We start from the raw sequence: 24,427 nt of genomic DNA on the forward strand, positions 1-24,427 counted from the left end.
ATCTGTAACTGTCCTCCAGACTTCGAACTCAACCCCACACGCGTGGGCTGTGTAGGTGAGACATCGCTCTGGACTCACTCACACACACACATTCAGTATGGGTCCTTCTGATGGGAGATGACTGAGTATGTGTGTGTCCCTTCCCAGACACTCGTTCTGGTGACTGCTATCTGGACGTGCGGATGCGGGGGGATGCGTCTGAGAGTTTGGTCTGTTCCAATGAGATAGGTGTGGCGGTGTCCAAAGCCTCCTGCTGCTGTTCTCTAGGGCAGGCCTGGGGAACACCCTGCGAATCCTGCCCCCCTCTCAACTCCTGTGAGTCAGTCTGACCTATCACCCCATCTAACACAATACTCACATCAGAATTACATGGAAAGATCCCTGAATGTTGTGATGTAGTGAATAAATCTCTTGTCTTCCAGCGGAGTACAAGACGTTGTGTCCAGGAGGAGAGGGATTCAGACCTAACCCCATCACTGTTATACTGGAAGGTTAGTTCAAACTAAACCCTGACCTCTAACCCCATCACTATTATACTGGAAGGTTAGTTCAACCTAAACCCTGACCTCTAACCCCATCACTGTTATACTGGAAGGTTAGTTCAACCTAAACCCTGACCTCTAACCCCATCACTGTTATACTGGAAGGTTAGTTCAAACTAAACCCTGACCTCTAACCCCATCACTGTTATACTGGAAGGTTAGTTCAACCTAACCTCTGACCTCTAACCCCATCACTGTTATACTGGAAGGTTAGTTCAACCTAACCCTCTGACCTCTAACCCCATCACTGTTATACTGGAAGGTTAGTTCAACCTAACCTCTGACCTCTAACCCCATCACTGTTATACTAGAAGGTTAGTTCAACCTAACCCTCTGACCTCTAACCCCATCACTGTTATACTGGAAGGTTAGTTCAACCTAACCCCTGACCTCTAACCCCATCACTGTTATACTGGAAGGTTAGTTCAACCTAACCCCTGACCTCTAACCCCATCACTGTTATACTGGAAGGTTAGTTCAACCTAACCTCTGACCTCTAACCCCATCACTGTTATACTGGAAGGTTAGTTCAACCTAAACCCTGACCTCTAACCCCATCACTGTTATACTGGAAGGTTAGTTCAACCTAAACCCTGACCTCTAACCCCATCATTGTTATACTGGAAGGTTAGTTCAACCTAAACCCTGACCTCTAACCCCATCACTGTTATACTGGAAGGTTAGTTCAACCTAATCCCTGACCTCTAACCCCATCACTGTTATACTAGAAGGTTAGTTCAACCTAATCCCTGACCTCTAACCCCATCACTGTTATACTAGAAGGTTAGTTCAACCTAACCCTCTGACCTCTAACCCCATCACTGTTATACTGGAAGGTTAGTTCAACCTAAACCCTGACCTCTAACCCCATCACTGTTATACTGGAAGGTTAGTTCAACCTAACCTCTGACCTCTAACCCCATCACTGTTATACTGGAAGGTTAGTTCAACCTAACCTCTGACCTCTAACCCCATCACTGTTATACTGGAAGGTTAGTTCAACCTAACCTCTGACCTCTAACCCCATCACTGTTATACTGGAAGGTTAGTTCAACCTAAACCCTGACCTCTAACCCCATCACTGTTATACTGGAAGGTTAGTTCAACCTAAACCCTGACCTCTAACCCCATCACTGTTATACTGGAAGGTTAGTTCAACCTAATCCCTGACCTCTAACCCCATCACTGTTATACTAGAAGGTTAGTTCAACCTAAACCCTGACCTCTAACCCCATCACTGTCATACTAGAAGATTAGTTCAACCTAAACCCTGACCTCTAACCCCATCACTGTTATACTGGAAGGTTAGTTCAACCTTGACCTCTAACCCCATCACTGTTATACTGGAAGGTTAGTTCAACCTAAACCCTGACCTCTAACCCCATCACTGTTATAATGGAAGGTTAGTTCAACCTAAACCCTGACCTCTAACCCCATCATTGTTATACTGGAAGGTTAGTTCAACCTAAACCCTGACCTCTAACCCCATCACTGTTATACTGGAAGGTTAGTTCAACCTAATCCCTGACCTCTAACCCCATCACTGTTATACTGGAAGGTTAGTTCAACCTAAACCCTGACCTCTAACCCCATCACTGTTATACTAGAAGGTTAGTTCAACCTAAACCCTGACCTCTAACCCCATCACTGTCATACTAGAAGGTTAGTTCAACCTAAACCCTGACCTCTAACCCCATCACTGTCATACTGGAAGGTTAGTTCAACCTAACCCCTGACCTCTAACCCCATCACTGTCATACTGGAAGGTTAGTTCAACCTAACCCCTGACCTCTAACCCCATCACTGTCATACTGGAAGGTTAGTTCAACCTAAACCCTGACCTCTAACCCCATCACTGTCATACTAGAAGGTTAGTTCAACCTAAACCCTGACCTCTAACCCCATCACTGTCATACTAGAAGGTTAGTTCAACCTAACCCCCATAAATATCCTGTGTTGTGTTTCATTGTGTGCTAACCCCTATCCCCATCACTGCAACACTGGAAGGTTAGTTCAACCTAACCACTATCTCTGTGTTCTCATTCACATTCAGACATCAATGAGTGCCAGGAGCTGCCAGGCTTGTGTCAAGGAGGAAACTGCATCAACACCTTTGGTAGCTTCCAGTGTGAATGTCCCAAAGGCTTCCAACTCAACGAGGAGAACAGAGTCTGTGAAGGTACAGACACACACACACATACTCATGGCCCTCATAGACACACACACGTGCAAATGCTTTCACATACACACACACACACACACACATACACTACTCACACACTATCATCATACACACTCAGGCATGAAATTGAGTCTAGACAGTGAGGAGTGTTTTTGGAAGAGAGGAGGAGAAAAGAGAGAAAAGAGAAGAATAGAGAGTAATGAATGACCAGACCTTGTTGTCCTGTAATGTAGGTGTGCTGTGTTCCTCTCTCTCTCCCTCTCTCTCTCTCCCTCTTTCTCTCTTTCTCTCTCTCTGTGTTCCTCTCTTTCTGTCTCCCTCTCTCTCTCTCTCTCTCTCTCTCTCTCTCTCTCTCTCTCTCTCTGTCTGTCTGTCTGTCTGTCTGTCTGTCTGTCTGTCTGTCTGTCTGTCTGTCTGTCTGTCTGTCTGTCTGTCTGTCTGTCTGTCTGTCTGTCTGTCTGTCTGTCTGTCTGTCTCTCCTAGCATCATCACTCTCTGGTTCCTCTCTCTCTCTCTCTCTCTCTCTGTGTTCCTCTCTTTCTGTCTGTCTGTCTGTCTGTCTGTCTGTCTGTCTGTCTGTCTGTCTGTCTGTCTGTCTGTCTGTCTGTCTGTCTGTCTGTCTGTCTGTCTGTCTGTCTGTCTGTCTGTCTGTCTGTCTGTCTGTCTGTCTGTCTGTCTGTCTCTCCTAGCATCATCACTCTCTGGTTCCTCTCTCTCTCTCTCTCTCTCTCTCTCTCTCTCTCTCTCTCTCTCTCTCTCTCCTAACAACACAACTCAGGATAACAGGAATGTTTAGTTCTCAGGACACAAGTGACATCACCTGTCCATAATGTTCTAACAACAGGACAATAGCAGAGTTCTGGGCTGTGTCTCATTTGGCACCAAATTCCCTTCATAGGGTACAATTTTTGACCGGGCTAATAGGGCTCTGGACAAAAGTAGTGCACTATATTGGGAATATGGTGCTATTTGGGGCACAGTCAACATCTGTCCCTAACTGCTGTGGTCACATCTATCCTGAGGGAGGAACACTCAGTCTACTAAACACAGACCTGAGAGAGAGAGAGAGAGAGAGAGAGAGAGAGAGAGGAGAGAGATAAAGAGAGTGAGTGTGTATGGGAAAACAAGGAGAGATAGGAAAAAAGCCTGTGTCTAATAGCTGTTTAATTGGAGAGTGTTTGTTGTCCAGACCAGGGGAACAAAGCTGTGATGTCTGTCTTCATGTCAGCCTGTTTTCTGTACACTCTGTCCTCTCTGCCTGGCAGGCTACATGGTTCTAGTACAGTGATGCAGTAGACAGTCTGTAGGCTACTAATGAATATGGCCTGACAGAACCTAAAACAGTTTTATCATATACTGTAAATACCTGTACAAGACTCCCAGCTTCAGCTCTGACTGGCAGTCCTCTAACTCCCAGAGTAGACTACCAACCCCCACCTCAGCTCTGACTGGCAGCCCTCTAACTCCCAGAGTAGACTACCGACCCCCACCTCAGCTCTGACTGGCAGCCCTCTAACTCCCAGAGTAGACTACCGACCCCCACCTCAGCTCTGACTGGCAGCCCTCTAACTCCCAGAGTAGACTACCGACCCCCACCTCAGCTCTGACTGGCAGCCCTCTAACTCCCAGAGTAGACTACCAACCCCCACCTCAGCTCTGACTGGCAGCCCTCTAACTCCCAGAGTAGACTACCGACCCCCACCTCAGCTCTGACTGGCAGCCCTCTAACTACCAGAGTAGACTACCGACCCCCACCTCAGCTCTGACTGGCAGCCCTCTAACTACCAGAGTAGACTACCGACCCCCACCTCAGCTCTGACTGGCAGCCCTCTAACTCCCAGAGTAGACTACCGACCCCCACCTCAGCTCTGACTGGCAGCCCTCTAACTACCAGAGTAGACTACCGACCCCCACCTCAGCTCTGACTGGCAGCCCTCTAACTATCAGAGTAGACTACCGACCCCCACCTCAGCTCTGACGGGCAGCCCTCTAACTCCCAGAGTAGACTACCGACCCCCACCTCAGCTCTGACTGGCAGCCCTCTAACTCCCAGAGTAGACTACCGACCCCCACCTCAGCTCTGACTGGCAGCCCTCTAACTACCAGAGTAGACTACCGACCCCCACCTCAGCTCTGACTGGCAGCCCTCTAACTACCAGAGTAGACTACCGACCCCCACCTCAGCTCTGACTGGCAGCCCTCTAACTCCCAGAGTAGACTACCGACCCCCACCTCAGCTCTGACTGGCAGCCCTCTAACTACCAGAGTAGACTACCGACCCCCACCTCAGCTCTGACTGGCAGCCCTCTAACTCCCAGAGTAGACTACCAACATCTACCTCGCCTTGGCTCTATTATACATTCATAATGTTGTGTGCATATTGAATTAAAGATAAAGATAAACATCATATAGCTGTGTTTAACATGACTGTTTCTCTCTCTCTCTCTCTGTGTGTAGATGTTAATGAGTGTGAGCGTCCAGGTATCTGTGGACCAGGCCAGTGTTACAACACCATAGGAAACTACACCTGTATCTGCCCGGTGGACTACATGCAGGTCAATGGAGGAAACAACTGTATGGGTACGTACAGAACCATACACTGTACTACTCACTGTTAAACAATATATTTAACTACGTACAGAGTGTGTGGTCTGAATACACTTGGTTTCTGACTACAACAGAAACAGACTAGCATGAAGCTAGAATCATTTGTGGTTATATGATTTACTGTATGTAACCTTTATCTATACCGGTACGTCAATTCAGAACAGACTGAATGTACAATGCCGACGTGTTTGTGTTAGATCTATTCTCTTCAACATTATGTCATCACAACACCATGTCTGATGAAGGTCTCTGACCAAAACCTCACAGGATCTTTTTAATTATGGACCTATAATAAACAACCTTTCTTATCATGGAGAGTGTCGCACCTCTGCTTGTACAACACCATGTGACTAATGACTGTTTTTTCCCCTCCCACCCGTAGACATGAGGAAGAGTTTCTGCTACAGGAACTTCTACTCTGACAACGGGACGTGTGATGGAGAGTTGACCTTCAACATGACCAAGAAGATGTGCTGCTGCTCCTACAACATTGGACGGGCCTGGAACAGACCCTGTGAACAGTGTCCTGTACCCAGCACCAGTGAGTACACACACACACACGCATATACACTGAGTGCAGAACGCACACACACACACTCAAATCTGCCATCTGTCTGTCCCTAGATGAGTTTGCCATTCTGTGTGGAAGTGAGAGACCAGGATACTACATTGATATCTACACAGGACAGGTCATCGGTAAGTTACACCACTTCCAGTGGAAGGACACTATTGTAATAAAATCCAGTATACTGCTTCACAGGACTAATAAAAAAATTTTAAGAAGTTATTCTGTGTATCTGTTTGTGTTTTTGTGTTTTTGTGTGTGTGTGTGTGTGTGTGCCCGTGTACATGTGTGTGTTCCAGACATTGATGAGTGCAGGGAAATCCCAGGTGTGTGTGAGAACGGCGTGTGTATCAACATGATTGGCAGCTTCAGGTGTGAGTGTCCAATGGGCTTCCTCTACAATGACAAGCTGCTCATCTGTGAAGGTAAGGCCTGCCCCCTGGGCTTCATGCTGTGTGCTCATAGAACATAGAACTACTACCCTTTAGAATCTTTGGCCCGGATTCAATCCGAGGCGCATTCACAGTAAACACTGGGCAGGTTGGCTCAAGCATAAATGACCTTTAAAAGTGGATTGAATGGCAGCCTTATATCTTTTTGTATTTCTTTGACTGCATGGTGTTGCTGTATAAAACTCTCTGAGTCCATGTCACCTTTTCATGGGCCTCCAAGCCGGATAGGGTTTTATACAGTTGCACATGTATGACAGGTCTCAGGGTCTATTTGTTTTAGTGAAATATCTATGAGTAATTAATACATTGTCTTTCTCTCTCTCTCTCTCTTTCTCTCTCTCTCTCTCTCTCTCTCTCTCTCGCTCTCTCTCTCTTGCTCTCTCTATCTCTATCTCTCTTTCTCTCTTTCTCTCTGTCTCTCTCACTCTCCTCCCTCCTAGACATTGATGAGTGTCAGAATGGGCCAGTGTGCCAGCAGAATGCAGGCTGTCTCAACATGCCTGGTAGCTACCGCTGTGAATGTAAACCTGGATACCGCTTCACCCCCACTGGACAGTGTCTGGGTAAGGATGGAGGAGGATGGAGGAGGGAGGATGGAGGAGGGAGGGTGAGGATGGGGGAGGAGGGAGGGGTGAGGATGGGTGATGAGAAGACAATGCCTGGTTCAATCACTAAAATATAGAGTAGGATAGGTAAGGGTAAGGGAGGACAGGGTGGATGAGAGGACAGTGTCTGGGTAAGGATGGGGGAGAGGATAGTGTCTGGGTAAGGATGGGGGAGAGGATAGTGTCTGGGTAAGGATGGGGGAGAGGATAGTGTCTGGGTAAGGATGGGGGAGGATAGTGTCTGGGTAAGGATGGGGGAGGATAGTGTCTGGGTAAGGTTGGGGGAGAGGATTGTGTCTTGGTAAGGATGGAGGAGGACAGTGTCTGGGTAAGGATGGAGGAGGACAGTGTCTGGGTAAGGATGGAGGAGGACAGTGTCTGGGTAAGGATGGAGGAGGATAGTGTCTGGGTAAGGATGGAGGAGGATAGTGTCTGGGTAAGGATGGAGGAGGATAGTGTCTGGGTAAGGATGGAGGAGGATAGTGTCTGGGTAAGGATGGAGGAGGACAGTGTCTGGGTAAGGATGGAGGAGGATAGTGTCTGGGTAAGGATGGAGGAGGACAGTGTCTGGGTAAGGATGGAGGAGGACAGTGTCTGGGTAAGGATGGAGGAGGATAGTGTCTGGGTAAGGATGGAGGAGGATAGTGTCTGGGTAAGGATGGAGGAGGATAGTGTCTGGGTAAGGATGGAGGAGGATAGTGTCTGGGTAAGGATGGAGGAGGATAGTGTCTGGGTAAGGATGGAGGAGGTTAGTGTCTGGGTAAGGATGGAGGAGGATAGTGTCTGGGTAAGGATGGAGGAGGATAGTGTCTGGGTAAGGATGGGGGAGGATAGTGTCTGGGTAAGGATGGGGGAGGATAGTGTCTTGGTAAAGATGGGGAGAGGATAGTGTCTGGGTAAGGATGGGGGAGGATAGTGTCTTGGTAAAGATGGGGAGAGGATAGTGTCTGGGTAAGGATGGGGGAGGATAGTGTCTGGGTAAAGATGGGGAGGATAGTGTTTGGGTAAGGATGGGGGAGGATAGTGTCTGGGTAAGGACGGGGAGGATAGTGTTTGGGTAAGGATGGGGGAGGATAGTGTCTGGGTAAGGATGGGGGAGGATAGTGTCTGGGTAAAGATGGGAGAGGATAGTGTCTTGGTAAAGATGGGGTGAGGATAGTGTCTGGGTAAGGATGGGGGAGGATAGTGTCTTGGTAAAGATGGGGAGAGGATAGTGTCTTGGTAAAGATGGGGGAGGATAGTGTCTGTGTAAGGATGGAGGAGGATAGTGTCTGGGTAAGGATGGGGGAGGATAGTGTCTGGGTAAGGATGGGGGAGGATAGTGTCTGGGTAAGGATGGGGGAGGATAGTGTCTGGGTAAAGATGGGGAGAGGATAGTGTCTGGGTAAAGATGGGGAGAGGATAGTGTCTTGGTAAAGATGGGGGAGGATAGTGTCTGGGTAAGGATGGAGGAGGATAGTGTCTGGGTAAGGATGGGGGAGGATAGTGTCTGGGTAAAGATGGGAGAGGATAGTGTCTGGGTAAGGATGGAGGAGGATAGTGTCTGGGTAAGGATGGAGGAGGACAGTGTCTGGGTAAGGATGGAGGAGGACAGTGTCTGGGTAAGGATGGAGGAGGATAGTGTCTGGGTAAGAATGGAGGAGGATAGTGTCTGGGTAAGGATGGAGGAGGATAGTGTCTGGGTAAGGATGGAGGAGGATAGTGTCTGGGTAAGGATGGAGGAGGATAGTGTCTGGGTAAGGATGGAGGAGGACAGTGTCTGGGTAAGGATGGAGGAGGACAGTGTCTGGGTAAGGATGGAGGAGGACAGTGTCTGGGTAAGGATGGAGGAGGACAGTGTCTGGGTAAGGATGGAGGAGGATAGTGTCTGGGTAAGGATGGAGGAGGATAGTGTCTGGGTAAGGATGGAGGAGGATAGTGTCTGGGTAAGGATGGAGGAGGATAGTGTCTGGGTAAGGATGGAGGAGGATAGTGTCTGGGTAAGGATGGAGGAGGATAGTGTCTGGGTAAGGATGGAGGAGGATAGTGTCTGGGTAAGGATGGAGGAGGATAGTGTCTGGGTAAGGATGGACGAGGATAGTGTCTGGATAAGGATGGGGGAGGATAGTGTCTGGTTAAGGATGGGGGAGGATAGTGTCTTGGTAAAGATGGGGAGAGGATAGTGTCTGGGTAAGGATGGGGGAGGATAGTGTCTTGGTAAAGATGGGGAGAGGATAGTGTCTTGGTAAAGATGGGGGAGGATAGTGTCTGGGTAAGGATGGAGGAGGACAGTGTCTGGGTAAGGATGGAGGAGGACAGTGTCTGGGTAAGGATGGAGGAGGATAGTGTCTGGGTAAGGATGGAGGAGGATAGTGTCTGGGTAAGGATGGAGGAGGATAGTGTCTGGGTAAGGATGGGGGAGGATAGTGTCTTGGTAAAGATGGGGAGAGGATAGTGTCTGGGTAAGGATGGGGGAGGATAGTGTCTTGGTAAAGATGGGGAGAGGATAGTGTCTGGGTAAGGATGGGGGAGGATAGTGTCTGGGTAAGGATGGGGAGGATAGTGTTTGGGTAAGGATGGGGGAGGATAGTGTCTGGGTAAGGATGGGGAGGATAGTGTTTGGGTAAGGATGGGGGAGGATAGTGTCTGGGTAAGGATGGGGGAGGATAGTGTCTGGGTAAGGATGGGGGAGGATAGTGTCTTGGTAAAGATGGGGAGAGGATAGTGTCTGGGTAAGGATGGGGGAGGATAGTGTCTTGGTAAAGATGGGGAGAGGATAGTGTCTTGGTAAAGATGGGGGAGGATAGTGTCTGGGTAAGGATGGAGGAGGATAGTGTCTGGGTAAGGATGGGGGAGGATAGTGTCTGGGTAAGGATGGGGGAGAGGATAGTGTCTGGGTAAGGATGGGGGAGAGGATAGTGTCTGGGTAAGGATGGGGGAGGATAGTGTCTGGTAAAGATGGGGGAGGATAGTGTCTGGGTAAGGATGGAGGAGGACAGTGTCTGGGTAAGGATGGAGGAGGACAGTGTCTGGGTAAGGATGGAGGAGGATAGTGTCTGGGTAAGGATGGAGGAGGATAGTGTCTGGGTAAGGATGGAGGAGGATAGTGTCTGGGTAAGGATGGGGGAGGATAGTGTCTTGGTAAAGATGGGGAGAGGATAGTGTCTGGGTAAGGATGGGGGAGGATAGTGTCTTGGTAAGATGGGGAGAGGATAGTGTCTGGGTAAGGATGGGGAGGATAGTGTCTGGGTAAAGATGGGGAGGATAGTGTTTGGGTAAGGATGGGGGAGGATAGTGTCTGGGTAAGGATGGGGAGGATAGTGTTTGGGTAAGGATGGGGGAGGATAGTGTCTGGGTAAGGATGGGGGAGGATAGTGTCTGGGTAAGGATGGGGGAGGATAGTGTCTTGGTAAAGATGGGGAGAGGATAGTGTCTGGGTAAGGATGGGGGAGGATAGTGTCTTGGTAAAGATGGGGAGAGGATAGTGTCTTGGTAAAGATGGGGGAGGATAGTGTCTGGGTAAGGATGGAGGAGGATAGTGTCTGGGTAAGGATGGGGGAGGATAGTGTCTGGGTAAGGATGGGGGAGAGGATAGTGTCTGGGTAAGGATGGGGGAGAGGATAGTGTCTGGGTAAGGATGGGGGAGGATAGTGTCTGGGTAAGGATGGGGGAGGATAGTGTCTGGGTAAGGTTGGGGGAGAGGATTGTGTCTTGGTAAGGATGGAGGAGGACAGTGTCTGGGTAAGGATGGAGGAGGACAGTGTCTGGGTAAGGATGGAGGAGGATAGTGTCTGGGTAAGGATGGAGGAGGACAGTGTCTGGGTAAGGATGGAGGAGGATAGTGTCTGGGTAAGGATGGAGGAGGACAGTGTCTGGGTAAGGATGGAGGAGAACAGTGTCTGGGTAAGGATGGAGGAGGATAGTGTCTGGGTAAGGATGGAGGAGGATAGTGTCTGGGTAAGGATGGAGGAGGACAGTGTCTGGGTAAGGATGGAGGAGGATAGTGTCTGGGTAAGGATGGAGGAGGATAGTGTCTGGGTAAGGATGGAGGAGGATAGTGTCTGGGTAAGGATGGAGGAGGATAGTGTCTGGGTAAGGATGGAGGAGGATAGTGTCTGGGTAAGGATGGAGGAGGATAGTGTCTGGGTAAGGATGGAGGAGGATAGTGTCTGGGTAAGGATGGACGAGGATAGTGTCTGGATAAGGATGGGGGAGGATAGTGTCTGGGTAAGGATGGGGGAGGATAGTGTCTTGGTAAAGATGGGGAGAGGATAGTGTCTGGGTAAGGATGGGGGAGGATAGTGTCTTGGTAAAGATGGGGAGAGGATAGTGTCTTGGTAAAGATGGGGGAGGATAGTGTCTGGGTAAGGATGGAGGAGGACAGTGTCTGGGTAAGGATGGAGGAGGACAGTGTCTGGGTAAGGATGGAGGAGGATAGTGTCTGGGTAAGGATGGAGGAGGATAGTGTCTGGGTAAGGATGGAGGAGGATAGTGTCTGGGTAAGGATGGGGGAGGATAGTGTCTTGGTAAAGATGGGGAGAGGATAGTGTCTGGGTAAGGATGGGGGAGGATAGTGTCTTGGTAAAGATGGGGAGAGGATAGTGTCTGGGTAAGGATGGGGGAGGATAGTGTCTGGGTAAAGATGGGGAGGATAGTGTTTGGGTAAGGATGGGGGAGGATAGTGTCTGGGTAAGGATGGGGAGGATAGTGTTTGGGTAAGGATGGGGGAGGATAGTGTCTGGGTAAGGATGGGGGAGGATTGTGTCTGGGTAAGGATGGGGGAGGATAGTGTCTTGGTAAAGATGGGGAGAGGATAGTGTCTGGGTAAGGATGGGGGAGGATAGTGTCTTGGTAAAGATGGGGAGAGGATAGTGTCTTGGTAAAGATGGGGGAGGATAGTGTCTGGGTAAGGATGGAGGAGGATAGTGTCTGGGTAAGGATGGGGGAGGATAGTGTCTGGGTAAGGATGGGGGAGAGGATAGTGTCTGGGTAAGGATGGGGGAGAGGATAGTGTCTGGGTAAGGATGGGGGAGGATAGTGTCTGGTAAAGATGGGGGAGGATAGTGTCTGGGTAAGGATGGAGGAGGACAGTGTCTGGGTAAGGATGGAGGAGGACAGTGTCTGGGTAAGGATGGAGGAGGATAGTGTCTGGGTAAGGATGGAGGAGGATAGTGTCTGGGTAAGGATGGAGGAGGATAGTGTCTGGGTAAGGATGGGGGAGGATAGTGTCTTGGTAAAGATGGGGAGAGGATAGTGTCTGGGTAAGGATGGGGGAGGATAGTGTCTTGGTAAAGATGGGGAGAGGATAGTGTCTGGGTAAGGATGGGGGAGGATAGTGTCTGGGTAAAGATGGGGAGGATAGTGTTTGGGTAAGGATGGGGGAGGATAGTGTCTGGGTAAGGATGGGGAGGATAGTGTTTGGGTAAGGATGGGGGAGGATAGTGTCTGGGTAAGGATGGGGGAGGATTGTGTCTGGGTAAGGATGGGGGAGGATAGTGTCTTGGTAAAGATGGGGAGAGGATAGTGTCTGGGTAAGGATGGGGGAGGATAGTGTCTTGGTAAAGATGGGGAGAGGATAGTGTCTTGGTAAAGATGGGATTAGTGTCTGGGTAAGGATGGAGGAGGATAGTGTCTGGGTAAGGATGGGGGAGGATAGTGTCTGGGTAAGGATGGGGGAGAGGATAGTGTCTGGGTAAGGATGGGGGAGAGGATAGTGTCTGGGTAAGGATGGGGGAGGATAGTGTCTGGGTAAGGATGGGGGAGGATAGTGTCTGGGTAAGGTTGGGGGAGAGGATTGTGTCTTGGTAAGGATGGAGGAGGACAGTGTCTGGGTAAGGATGGAGGAGGACAGTGTCTGGGTAAGGATGGAGGAGGACAGTGTCTGGGTAAGGATGGAGGAGGATAGTGTCTGGGTAAGGATGGAGGAGGATAGTGTCTGGGTAAGGATGGAGGAGGATAGTGTCTGGGTAAGGATGGACGAGGATAGTGTCTGGATAAGGATGGGGGAGGATAGTGTCTGGGTAAGGATGGGGGAGGATAGTGTCTTGGTAAAGATGGGGAGAGGATAGTGTCTGGGTAAGGATGGGGGAGGATAGTGTCTTGGTAAAGATGGGGAGAAGATAGTGTCTTGGTAAAGATGGGGGAGGATAGTGTCTGGGTAAGGATGGAGGAGGACAGTGTCTGGGTAAGGATGGAGGAGGACAGTGTCTGGGTAAGGATGGAGGAGGATAGTGTCTGGGTAAGGATGGAGGAGGATAGTGTCTGGGTAAGGATGGAGGAGGATAGTGTCTGGGTAAGGATGGGGGAGGTTAGTGTCTTGGTAAAGATGGGGAGAGGATAGTGTCTGGGTAAGGATGGGGGAGGATAGTGTCTTGGTAAAGATGGGGAGAGGATAGTGTCTGGGTAAGGATGGGGGAGGATAGTGTCTGGGTAAAGATGGGGAGGATAGTGTTTGGGTAAGGATGGGGGAGGATAGTGTCTGGGTAAGGATGGGGAGGATAGTGTTTGGGTAAGGATGGGGGAGGATAGTGTCTGGGTAAGGATGGGGGAGGATTGTGTCTGGGTAAGGATGGGGGAGGATAGTGTCTTGGTAAAGATGGGGAGAGGATAGTGTCTGGGTAAGGATGGGGGAGGATAGTGTCTTGGTAAAGATGGGGAGAGGATAGTGTCTTGGTAAAGATGGGGGAGGATAGTGTCTGGGTAAGGATGGAGGAGGATAGTGTCTGGGTAAGGATGGGGGAGGATAGTGTCTGGGTAAGGATGGGGGAGGATAGTGTCTGGGTAAGGATGGGGGAGAGGATAGTGTCTGGGTAAGGATGGGGGAGAGGATAGTGTCTGGGTAAGGATGGGGGAGAGGATAGTGTCTGGGTAAGGATGGGGGAGGATAGTGTCTGGGTAAGGATGGGGGAGGATAGTGTCTGGGTAAGGTTGGGGGAGAGGATTGTGTCTTGGTAAGGATGGAGGAGGACAGTGTCTGGGTAAGGATGGAGGAGGACAGTGTCTGGGTAAGGATGGAGGAGGATAGTGTCTGGGTAAGGATGGAGGAGGACAGTGTCTGGGTAAGGATGGAGGAGGATAGTGTCTGGGTAAGGATGGAGGAGGACAGTGTCTGGGTAAGGATGGAGGAGAACAGTGTCTGGGTAAGGATGGAGGAGGATAGTGTCTGGGTAAGGATGGAGGAGGATAGTGTCTGGGTAAGGATGGAGGAGGATAGTGTCTGGGTAAGGATGGAGGAGGACAGTGTCTGGGTAAGGATGGAGGAGGATAGTGTCTGGGTAAGGATGGAGGAGGACAGTGTCTGGGTAAGGATGGAGGAGGATAGTGTCTGGGTAAGGATGGAGGAGGACAGTGTCTGGGTAAGGATGGAGGAGGACAGTGTCTGGGTAAGGATGGAGGAGGATAGTGTCTGGGTAAGGATGGAGGAGGATAGTGTCTGGGTAAGGATGGAGGAGGATAGTGTCTGGGTAAGGATGGAGGAGGATAGTGTCTGGGTAAGGATGGAGGAGGACAGTGTCTGGGTAAGGATGGAGGAGGATAGTGTCTGGGTAAGGATGGAGGAGGACAGTGTCTGGGTAAGGATGGAGGAGGACAGTGTCTGGGTAAGGATGGAGGAGGATAGTGTCTGGGTAAGGATGGAGGAGGATAGTGTCTGGGTAAGGATGGAGGAGGATAGTGTCTGGGTAAGGATGGAGGAGGATAGTGTCTGGGTAAGGATGGAGGAGGATAGTGTCTGGGTAAGGATGGAGGAGGATAGTGTCTGGGTAAGGATGGGGGAGGATAGTGTCTGGGTAAGGATGGGGGAGGATAGTGTCTTGGTAAAGATGGGGAGAGGATAGTGTCTGGGTAAGGATGGGGCAGGATAGTGTCTTGGTAAAGATGGGGAGAGGATAGTGTCTGGGTAAGGATGGGGGAGGATAGTGTCTGGGTAAAGATGGGGAGGATAGTGTTTGGGTAAGGATGGGGGAGGATAGTGTCTGGGTAAGGACGGGGAGGATAGTGTTTGGGTAAGGATGGGGGAGGATAGTGTCTGGGTAAGGATGGGGGAGGATAGTGTCTGGGTAAGGATGGGGGAGGATAGTGTCTTGGTAAAGATGGGGAGAGGATAGTGTCTGGGTAAGGATGGGGGAGGATAGTGTCTTGGTAAAGATGGGGAGAGGATAGTGTCTTGGTAAAGATGGGGGAGGATAGTGTCTGTGTAAGGATGGAGGAGGATAGTGTCTGGGTAAGGATGGGGGAGGATAGTGTCTGGGTAAGGATGGGGGAGGATAGTGTCTGGGTAAGGATGGGGGAGGATAGTGTCTGGGTAAGGATGGGGGAGGATAGTGTCTGGGTAAAGATGGGGAGAGGATAGTGTCTGGGTAAAGATGGGGAGAGGATAGTGTCTTGGTAAAGATGGGGGAGGATAGTGTCTGGGTAAGGATGGAGGAGGATAGTGTCTGGGTAAGGATGGGGGAGGATAGTGTCTGGGTAAAGATGGGAGAGGATAGTGTCTGGGTAAGGATGGAGGAGGATAGTGTCTGGGTAAGGATGGAGGAGGACAGTGTCTGGGTAAGGATGGAGGAGGACATTGTCTGGGTAAGGATGGAGGAGGATAGTGTCTGGGTAAGAATGGAGGAGGATAGTGTCTGGGTAAGGATGGAGGAGGATAGTGTCTGGGTAAGGATGGAGGAGGATAGTGTCTGGGTAAGGATGGAGGAGGACAGTGTCTGGGTAAGGATGGAGGAGGACAGTGTCTGGGTAAGGATGGAGGAGGACAGTGTCTGGGTAAGGATGGAGGAGGACAGTGTCTGGGTAAGGATGGAGGAGGATAGTGTCTGGGTAAGGATGGAGGAGGATAGTGTCTGGGTAAGGATGGAGGAGGATAGTGTCTGGGTAAGGATGGGGGAGGATAGTGTCTTGGTAAAGATGGGGAGAGGATAGTGTCTGGGTAAGGATGGGGGAGGATAGTGTCTTGGTAAAGATGGGGAGAGGATAGTGTCTGGGTAAGGATGGGGGAGGATAGTGTCTGGGTAAAGATGGGGAGGATAGTGTTTGGGTAAGGATGGGGGAGGATAGTGTCTGGGTAAGGATGGGGAGGATAGTGTTTGGGTAAGGATGGGGGAGGATAGTGTCTGGGTAAGGATGGGGGAGGATTGTGTCTGGGTAAGGATGGGGGAGGATAGTGTCTTGGTAAAGATGGGGAGAGGATAGTGTCTGGGTAAGGATGGGGGAGGATAGTGTCTTGGTAAAGATGGGGAGAGGATAGTGTCTTGGTAAAGATGGGGGAGGATAGTGTCTGGGTAAGGATGGAGGAGGATAGTGTCTGGGTAAGGATGGGGGAGGATAGTGTCTGGGTAAGGATGGGGGAGAGGATAGTGTCTGGGTAAGGATGGGGGAGAGGATAGTGTCTGGGTAAGGATGGGGGAGAGGATAGTGTCTGGGTAAGGATGGGGGAGGATAGTGTCTGGGTAAGGATGGGGGAGGATAGTGTCTGGGTAAGGTTGGGGGAGAGGATTGTGTCTTGGTAAGGATGGAGGAGGACAGTGTCTGGGTAAGGATGGAGGAGGACAGTGTCTGGGTAAGGATGGAGGAGGATAGTGTCTAGGTAAGGATGGAGGAGGACAGTGTCTGGGTAAGGATGGAGGAGGATAGTGTCTGGGTAAGGATGGAGGAGGACAGTGTCTGGGTAAGGATGGAGGAGGACAGTGTCTGGGTAAGGATGGAGGAGGATAGTGTCTGGGTAAGGATGGAGGAGGATAGTGTCTGGGTAAGGATGGAGGAGGATAGTGTCTGGGTAAGGATGGAGGAGGACAGTGTCTGGGTAAGGATGGAGGAGGATAGTGTCTGGGTAAGGATGGAGGAGGACAGTGTCTGGGTAAGGATGGAGGAGGACAGTGTCTGGGTAAGGATGGAGGAGGACAGTGTCTGGGTAAGGATGGAGGAGGATAGTGTCTGGGTAAGGATGGAGGAGGATAGTGTCTGGGTAAGGATGGAGGAGGATAGTGTCTGGGTAAGGATGGAGGAGGATAGTGTCTGGGTAAGGATGGAGGAGGATAGTGTCTGGGTAAGGATGGAGGAGGATAGTGTCTGGGTAAGGATGGACGAGGATAGTGTCTGGGTAAGGATGGGGGAGGATAGTGTCTTGGTAAAGATGGGGAGAGGATAGTGTCTGGGTAAGGATGGGGGAGGATAGTGTCTTGGTAAAGATGGGGAGAGGATAGTGTCTGGGTAAGGATGGGGGAGGATAGTGTCTGGGTAAAGATGGGGAGGATAGTGTTTGGGTAAGGATGGGGGAGGATAGTGTCTGGGTAAGGATGGGTAGGATAGTGTTTGGGTAAGGATGGGGGAGGATAGTGTCTGGGTAAGGATGGAGGAGGATAGTGTCTGGGTAAGGATGGGGGAGGATAGTGTCTGGGTAAGGATGGGGGAGAGGATAGTGTCTGGGTAAGGATGGGGGAGGATAGTGTCTTGGTAAAGATGGGGAGAGGATAGTGTCTGGGTAAGGATGGGGGAGGATAGTGTCTTGGTAAAGATGGGGAGAGGATAGTGTCTGGGTAAGGATGGGGGAGGATAGTGTCTGGGTAAAGATGGGGAGGATAGTGTTTGGGTAAGGATGGGGGAGGATAGTGTCTGGGTAAGGATGGGGAGGATAGTGTTTGGGTAAGGATGGGTGAGGATAGTGTCTGGGTAAGGATGGGGGAGGATAGTGTCTGGGTAAGGATGGGGGAGGATAGTGTCTGGGTAAGGATGGGGGAGAATAGTGTCTGGGTAAGGATGGGGGAGGATAGGCTGAGTGTCAGGGAGGAGAAGAAAGGGAGCAGAAAAATGAATGTTTTCTAACTAGATCCCCTTTTCCTGGTGTCAGTCTGTTTCTGTTGTTGCCATGCCAAATACAATTATTTTGTCATACCAAACATTTTTGTTTGATGGTATGACAAAGACAAAGGAGTTCTAGTCTAAATAATAAACAGACTGGCACCATAGAGACAGACAGACCAACGGACAGACCAACGGACAGACCAACGGACAGACCAACGGACAGACCAACGGACAGACCAACAGACAGACTAACAGACAGACTAACAGACAGACTAACTGACAGACCAACAGACAGACTAACTGACAGACCAACAGACAGACTAACTGACAGACCAACAGACAGACCAACAGACAGACTAACAGACAGACTAACAGACAGACAGAGAGGGATATAAGAACATAATAATATATGTGTTGGACAAGTAGAAGAATGTGTTAGACATGCTGTCCTGGTTAGTCGTTAGTTAGTGAGTATGTGAGGCATGTGTCAGGGACCAGGGGGCTGTGCTGCATATCTTACCCCTCCTAGAGGAGCTCCTCTGGGCTTTACTGGCCTGTAGTTCCACCCCCTGCTCTCTATGCTAAACACCCTAGATTATGATGAGAGGAAAGCCTAGAAAGCAGCACGTCCCTCAGAGTAGCTGTGTGAGAAAGGAATGTACACTGGCCTGTAATATGGACCCAGCCTTTTCAATAGCAGCATCCTGTTGTTCTTCCTGCTTTTATGTGTATAGAAACACAGTGGAGGTGTAGACCACAGTAACTACAGTAACAGAGTGTACACTGTAGACCACAGTAACTACAGTAACAGAGTGTACACTGTAGACCACAGTAACAGAGTGTACACTGTAGACCACAGTAACTACAGTAACAGAGTGTACACTGTAGACCACAGTAACCAGTAACAGAGTGTACACTGAGTGGCCTTAATGAGCCCCTGTCCTTAACCTCTACGGGCCACGGGGGCAGTATTGAGAATTTTGAAAAAAATATGTGGCAATTTTTAACTGCCTCCTACACCAACTCAGAAGCTAGGATATGCATATTATTAACACATTCGGATAGAAAACACTCTGAATTTTCTAAAACAGTTTGAATGGTGTCTGTAAGTATAACAAAACTCATATTGCAGGCAAAAACCTGTGAAAAATAGATTAAAAAAAAATGAGAATTTTGTGACTGTACTATTTAGTGTCATTGTTTTAAAGATACCACAGTGAGAAAGGATTCAGTTCGCAACTCCTACTGCTTCCACTAGATGTCAACGATCTTTAGAAAGTTGTTGGAAGCATCTGTCATGAATACAGACCGAATAAGAAAGCTTACAAGTTGACACGTCATCACTTCATTTTTTGCGCCTGCGCATGAATCTGAGAAGAGTGCCTTTGTCATTATCGTTTATTCTAGACACTTGATAGGTTGTGTGAAAATATTACTGATGTTTACTGATGTTTCACGTTAAAAATGGACCAAAAGATTAATGATGAACAACGTTTGACATGTTTAAACAAACGTAAATAGATTATTTACTAGGTTTTCTTTAGCTTTTCGACGTGACTTTACACTGCCCACCTCATTTTGTGGGAGCCTACTGAACGCTAACTATTTGGACATAAATTATGAACTTTGTCAAAAGAAACCACATTTGTTCTGGACCTGGGATCTCTGGCAGCGCCTTCTGATGGAGATAATCAAAGGTAAGGGGATATTTAGAATGTTATTATCGATATTAGATGATGCTAATGCTAACGGTATAGCTTAGCTTAGCTTAGCATATAGCTTATTGTTGTTAGCATAGTACCCAGTTTATGCAAAATGTGATTTCCCAGTAAAGTTATTTTGAGATCTGGCCATTCGGTAGCAATTACGAGATGATAATATATTATTCTTTGAATGACAATATTATAATTTACCAATGTTTTCGAATAGTAATTCCGTGATTTGTAATGCTGGATTCACTGGGTGCATTCGAGCCGAAAAAAATTCTGAATTTCACCGCGACTGTAAATGCTGTTTTTGGATATAAATATGAACTTGATGGAACTAAAAATGCATGTATTGTATAACATAATGTCCTATGAGTGTCATCTGATGCAGATTGTCAAAGGTAAGTGCATAATTCTAGCTAGTTTTCTGTCTGTTGATGCCCTTCTTTGAATTGGCTAAACATTACACGCAGCTATTGTCAATGTACTCTCCTCACATAACCTAACTTTATGCATTCTCCGTAATGCCTCTGAAAATCGGACAGCGTGGTTAGATTTAGAAGATATATCTTTCAAATGGAGGAAAATAGTTGATTATTTGATTTTTTGAAATGATTACTCTTGCAGTTTTGAATTCCCCGCCATGGTCACATGACAATGAATCCCAATACCGGGATAAGATCGGGATAAGATCCTCAACAGGTTAACTGACCCTGTCCCAGTCTCACTGTGGGGGTTAGTCCTGTGGTCTGTCCCAGTCTCACTGTGGGGGTTAGTCCTGTGGTCTGTCCCAGTTTCACTGTGGGGGTTAGTCCTGTGGTCTGTCCCAGTCTCACTGTGGGGGTTAGTCCTGTGGTCTGTCCCAGTCTCACTGTGGGGGTTAGTCCTGTAGTCTGTCCCAGTCTCACTGTGGGGGTTAGTCCTGTAGTCTGTCCCAGTCTCACTGTGGGGGTTAGTCCTGTAGTCTGTCCCAGTCTCACTGTGGGGGTTAGTCCTGTAGTCTGTCCCAGTCTCACTGTGGGGGTTAGTCCTGTGGTCTGTCCCAGTCTCACTGTGGGGGTTAGTCCTGTAGTCTGTCCCAGTCTCACTGTGGGGGTTAGTCCTGTAGTCTGTCCCAGTCTCACTGTGGGGGTTAGTCCTGTGGTCTGTCCCAGTCTCACTGTGGGGGTTAGTCCTGTGGTCTGTCCCAGTCTCACTGTGGGGGTTAGTCCTGTGGTCTGTCCCAGTCTCACTGTGGGGGTTAGTCCTGTAGTCTGTCCCAGTCTCACTGTGGGGGTTAGTCCTGTAGTCTGTCCCAGTCTCACTGTGGGGGTTAGTCCTGTGGTCTGTCCCAGTCTCACTGTGGGGGTTAGTCCTGTAGTCTGTCCCAGTCTCACTGTGGGGGTTAGTCCTGTAGTCTGTCCCAGTCTCACTGTGGGGGTTAGTCCTGTAGTCTGTCCCAGTCTCACTGTGGGGGTTAGTCCTGTGGTCTGTCCCAGTCTCACTGTGGGGGTTAGTCCTGTAGTCTGTCCCAGTCTCACTGTGGGGGTTAGTCCTGTGGTCTGTCCCAGTCTCACTGTGGGGGTTAGTCCTGTGGTCTGTCCCAGTGTTCCACATTTTCTGACCCTCGCTCTCTTTTGTTCTCGCTCGCTCTCTCTCTCTCTCTCTCCTTCTCTACCTCTCTCTCTCCCTCTCTACCTCTACCTCTCTCTCTCCCTCTCTACCTCTACCTCTCTCTCTCCCTCTCTACCTCTACCTCTCTCTCTCCCTCTCTCTTTTTCTCTCTCTCTCCCTCTCTACCTCTCTCTCTACCTCTCTCTCTCTCTCTCTCCTCTCTACCTCTCTCTCTCCCTCTCTACCTCTCTCTTTTTCTTTCTCTCTCCCTCTCTACCTCTCTCTCTACCTCTCTCTCTCTCTCTACCTCTCTCTCTCTCTCTACCTCTCTCTCTCCCTCTCTACCGCTCTCTCCCTCTCTACCTCTCTCTCTACCTCTCTCTCTCCCTCTCTACCTCTCTCTCTCTCTACCTCTCTCTCTCCTCTCTACCTCTCTCTCTACCTCTCTCTCTCTCTACCTCTCTCTCTCTCGCTCTACCTCTCTCTCTACCTCTCTCGCTCTACCCCTCTCTCTCTCTCTCTACCTCTCTCTCTCTACCTCTCTCTCTCTCTCTCTCTACCTCTCTCCCCTCTCTCTCTCTCTCTCTCTCTACCTCTCTCTCTCTCTCTCTCTCTACCTCTCTCTCTCTACCTCTCTCTCTCTCTCTCTACCTATCTCTCTCTCCCTCTCTACCTCTCTCTCTCCCTCTCTACCTCTCCCTCTCTCTTTTTCTTTCTCTCTCTCTCTCTACCTCTCTCTCTCTCTCTCTACCTCTCTCTCTCTCGCTCTACCTCTCTCTCTCACCTCTCTCGCTCTACCTCTCTCTCTCTCTCTCTACCTCTCTCTATCTCTCTCTACCTCTCTCTCTACCTCTCTCTCTCTCTACCTCTCTCTCTCTCTCTCTACCTCTCTCTCTCCCTCTCTACCGCTCTCTCTCTCTCTACTGCTCTCTCGCTCTACCTCTCTCTCTACCTCTCTCGCTCTACCTCTCTCTCTCTCTCTCTACCTCTCTCTCTCTACCGCTCTCTCTCTCTCTCTACCTCTCTCCCCTCTCTCTCTCTCTCTCTCTACCTCTCTCTCTCTCTCTCTCTCTCTCTCTCTCTCTCGCTCCCTCTCTCTCTCTCCAGATCGAAATGAGTGTGTGGAGAACCCAGGAGTGTGTAGCCCAGGCCAGTGTATTGATACGTTGGGAAGCTATCGTTGTATCTGCCCTAATGGTTTCAAGGCTACATCAGACCTGGCCATGTGTATCGGTGAGTACAACATCATCAACAACCTGTAATCTTCCATCAGTCGTATTAGTGAATAGTGCTGTGGTTATTTTTCATGGTCCATCCAGCTGAATCTACCTATCACAAGGGCTCTTTTTCACATGTGATCTCACTCCTCTCTCCAAAGTTACATGCAGTTCAATCATAACTCATTGGCCTCCACTAGTGGATAGTTTGTAATAAGTACTCAGTCAAGTAGTCATTGTAGTCACTGGACCTGGTGAGAGAGTGGTTGCCAGTAGGTTGTGATAATGTTGTAATGATGTTCTCCTGTTGTAGATGTGGATGAGTGTGAGAGACAGCCGTGTGGGAACGGGACCTGTAAGAACACAGTGGGGTCCTATAACTGCCTGTGTTACCCGGGCTTTCAGCTCTCACACAACAATGACTGCATAGGTAGGTGTGTGTGTGTGACTAACTTTGTTTTGAAGCCAGGTCTTCTGCACGCCACAGGACCGTGTTAGCCCACTGAGCTAAACGCCGAGGCAGTGTGTGTAAGGTGTGTGTTTATCTTTCCGCCTGTGTTACCAGATACGGATGAGTGTTCGAGCCAGAGAGGGCTGTGTAGGAACGGGAACTGTATTAACACCCTGGGCTCCTTTGTGTGTGTGTGTCGCGATGGCTACGAACTCAGCGCCGACGGAAGAATTTGTGTTGGTGAGGAGCTGTCACATGACTCTCTCCTTGTCTCCTTCCTCTCTATCTCTCTCCTCCCTCCTGATCCCTCCCTTCCTCCTGTCATTACTCTCTCTCCTTATCTCCTTTCTCTCAAACTCTCTCCTCCCTTCTGATCCTGCCCTTCATTCTGTCATTACTCTCTCCCTCTCACACTCCTCTCACGCCTTTTGCATCCCTTTCTCTCTCCTCTAATCTATTTTCTCAACCGTCTCATTTTCCTTCACATTATCTTAATTCTTTCATCACTCTCTCAACCCTCTTCTCAGTCTCTCAACCCTCTTCTCACTCTCTCAACCCTCTTCTCACTCTCTCAACCCTCTTCTCAGTCTCTCAACCCTCTTCTCAGCCTCTCAACCCTCTTCTCAGTCTCTCAACCCTCTTCTCACTCTCTCAACCCTCTTCTCACTCTCTCAACCCTCTTCTCAGTCTCTCAACCCTCTTCTCAGTCTCTCAACCCTCTTCTCACTCTCTCAACCCTCTTCTCACTCTCTCAACCCTCTTCTCAGTCTCTCAACCCTCTTCTCACTCTCTCAACCCTCTTCTCACTCTCTCAACCCTCTTCTCACTCTCTCAACCCTCTTCTCACTCTCTCAACCCTCTTCTCAGTCTCTCAACCCTCTTCTCAGTCTCTCAACCCTCTTCTCAGTCTCTCAACCCTCTTCTCAGTCTCTCAACCCTCTTCTCAGTCTCTCAACCCTCTTCTCAGTCTCTCAACCCTCTTCTCACTCTCTCAACCCTCTTCTCACTCTCTCAACCCTCTTCTCAGCCTCTCAACCCTCTTCTCAGTCTCTCAACCCTCTTCTCAGTCTCTCAACCCTCTTCTCAGTCTCTCAACCCTCTTCTCAGCCTCTCAACCCTCTTCTCAGCCTCTCAACCCTCTTCTCAGCCTCTCAACCCTCTTCTCACTCTCTCAACCCTCTTCTCAGTCTCTCAACCCTCTTCTCAGTCTCTCAACCCTCTTCTCAGTCTCTCAACCCTCTTCTCACTCTCTCAACCCTCTTCTCACTCTCTCAATTCTCTTCTCAGTCTCTCAACCCTCTTCTCAGTCTCTCAACCCTCTTCTCACTCTCTCAACCCTCTTCTCACTCTCTCAACCCTCTTCTCAGCCTCTCAACCCTCTTCTCAGCCTCTCAACCCTCTTCTCAGTCTCTCAACCCTCTTCTCAGTCTCTCAACCCTCTTCTCACTCTCTCAACCCTCTTCTCAGTCTCTCAACCCTCTTCTCAGTCTCTCAACCCTCTTCTCAGTCTCTCAACCCTCTTCTCACTCTCTCAATTCTCTTCTCAGTCTCTCAACCCTCTTCTCACTCTCTCAACCCTCTTCTCACTCTCTCAACCCTCTTCTCAGTCTCTCAATCCTCTTCTCAGTCTCTCAACCCTCTTCTCAGCCTCTCAACCCTCTTCTCACTCTCTCAACCCTCTTCTCAGTCTCTCAACCCTCTTCTCAGTCTCTCAACCCTCTTCGCAGACTC

The 24,427-nt window shown here is 49.5% G+C and overlaps 1 protein-coding gene across 1 annotated transcript in view; it reads left to right on the forward strand.

The window, feature by feature from the left end:
• Nucleotides 1-6: 6 nt before the first annotated feature.
• Nucleotides 7-24,427, forward strand: part of LOC115181472 (fibrillin-1) — a gene marked incomplete at its 3' end in the record, with an annotated part of 31,696 nt that continues 7,275 nt past the window's right edge. Inside the window, 12 exon segments of the mRNA XM_029743352.1 lie at nucleotides 7-55; nucleotides 148-315; nucleotides 423-491; nucleotides 2,596-2,721; nucleotides 5,182-5,304; nucleotides 5,714-5,872; nucleotides 5,956-6,027; nucleotides 6,196-6,321; nucleotides 6,789-6,911; nucleotides 22,136-22,261; nucleotides 22,559-22,675; nucleotides 22,811-22,936. Of these exon segments, the coding sequence (XP_029599212.1) occupies nucleotides 183-315; nucleotides 423-491; nucleotides 2,596-2,721; nucleotides 5,182-5,304; nucleotides 5,714-5,872; nucleotides 5,956-6,027; nucleotides 6,196-6,321; nucleotides 6,789-6,911; nucleotides 22,136-22,261; nucleotides 22,559-22,675; nucleotides 22,811-22,936 (1,300 nt within the window).

Source organism: Salmo trutta, unplaced genomic scaffold (assembly GCF_901001165.1).
Source record: "Salmo trutta unplaced genomic scaffold, fSalTru1.1, whole genome shotgun sequence".
Taxonomy (NCBI): Eukaryota; Metazoa; Chordata; class Actinopteri; order Salmoniformes; family Salmonidae; genus Salmo; species Salmo trutta.